The 1807-nt window shown below is 44.3% G+C and overlaps 1 protein-coding gene across 1 annotated transcript; it reads right to left on the bottom strand.

Moving 5' to 3' along the window:
* Window positions 1-448: 448 nt before the first annotated feature.
* On the bottom strand, window positions 449-1507 carry GPR148 (G protein-coupled receptor 148). The gene has a single exon (XM_066556261.1). It carries the CDS (start codon window positions 1505-1507, stop codon window positions 449-451), a length of 1059 nt encoding a protein of 352 aa, XP_066412358.1.
* Between the last annotated feature and the right edge of the window lie 300 nt (window positions 1508-1807).

The following is a 1807-nucleotide window of genomic DNA, read 5'->3' as shown; positions in this document are numbered from 1 at the left end:
CCAAGCCTGCAAGAATGTACTGTGTTAAAGAAATGGTTGTTGTTTTTACAGCACATTAGCTTAAGGATCCTCTGCTATAGGTGATGCTGTCACAAGACCTGTGGTTACTCCTTTGCTTTGCATTACCTATTTTTAATTTTCTTTTCTCCAGAAAGGCATCTGAAACAGGTGGGTGAAAATGACCTTAATTCAATATCTCTTCCAGAAGGTCCTGCTTTCACATCAGAACAAAGCTTGGAACTTCATCCAGGGTAGCATTCACTATATTCTCAGCTGTGTTGTGATGAAAGATCTGTGGCCTTTTGGCACAAAGCAGGCAGTGATGAACCCATGTTTTCTTACTATGGATTGATCACCTCTCCACTTCAGAAGCTGGGTGATTTCCATCAGTCTTGCACTATAACAAGGTGAGGACAGCTCCTGTGCTGTGACTGTGCTCTGTGCTGCCTCAGGAGGGTGGTGGGGCAGGTGACACTGGGTGAAGCTGCTTCCTCCTGACAATGGATTTGAGAGAGGCTGAGATCTCTCTGTATCGAAGCCCATACAGAAAAGGGAACAGAACTTTAGGAAGAATCATGAGGACATTGCAGACTGTCAGGGAGACCAAGATTCCTGTCTGCAGTCTGATGAAAACATTAATGCACAAGAATGATTCTACAAAAAGGGCCAAGAGTGGAAAGAAGTAAAAAAATAAGACAGTGTTGTGCATTACAAAAGTTACACTTGCTCTGGAGCAGATGCTCCCCCATATACCCGAGTGTTTGGTTTTAAAATACAGAATAGCATAGCAACAAAATATTACGGACAGGCAGAGAATGATAACTGTGGTAGAAAGCCAGAAACAGAGCTTCACAGCATCAGTCCTGTTCAGAGTTAATATTAGTATTACTGGAACTGAGCACATTTCCAGGACACAGGGCACAAAGCTGTGGGTAGACCATAGCACCAAGAAGAAAATTCCAGGGAAAGCAGCAGAACACATCCACAGTAATACAAGGACTTTTTTCGTTCGTGAGGGAGGCAGAATAGCAATGTAGCGCAGAGGAAACAAAACAGCGATGTACGTGTCCAAGACTATTGCAACAGCTGTGAACAGGCCCCCACAGTAAGCCACTGCCAGCAAAAATAAGAGGAGGACACAAGCTTCCTTTGGGAGGTGTAGACATGCTGCATTGAGAGCAGCTGACAGGGTGTAGAAGAGCAGGTAGATCAGATCAGAAAGCAGAGCGTTTCCCAGCAGCATGTACCTCGTTTCCTGGCGGATTTTAAACCGAGAGAAAATCACAAATAAGATGGTTGGGATGATGAGGACACCTGCCACGAGACAGACAACTGGAGAGATTAAGAACATCTTCGTGTTTGTGCCTGATGGGGTGAGAGACCATTCCTCCAGCAAAAGTAGCAAAGTTGTGTCATCCAAATTTGAGGAACTGTTGAACTCTGTCTCCCTGAGGCGGAATGAAGATCTATTCGCTCTCCTCACTGAGGCACAGCCAGGGAAGTCCATTTCCTTAGGATTTGGGGAGGATTGTCTGACTTGGAGAAAGCAAGATCTTCTATGCTGAGTCCTTAGAAAGGCAAAGGAAGCAGAGGATGCAAAAAGCCCATGGAAGCAAAGTGATTTCTGTAGCCAATTCTACCAGCTCTCCTCAAGGACAGAAAGTTCAAACTTGCAAGTGAATTCTGTGGTGCCAGAAGATGGTTTTGCCTAAAAAGGAGATTTTAATTTCTTTCTGCAAAATCTAATTAGAAAAGAGAATGCATCTCTGGGTGGCTTAAAAAAGACCAAATCCCTCAGCTAGCTCTT

The sequence above is a fragment of the Molothrus aeneus genome, chromosome 10, assembly GCF_037042795.1.
Source record: "Molothrus aeneus isolate 106 chromosome 10, BPBGC_Maene_1.0, whole genome shotgun sequence".
NCBI lineage: Eukaryota > Metazoa > Chordata > Aves > Passeriformes > Icteridae > Molothrus > Molothrus aeneus.
Note: the sequence above shows the minus strand (reverse complement) of the source record. Positions and strands in the feature narration are given on the sequence as shown.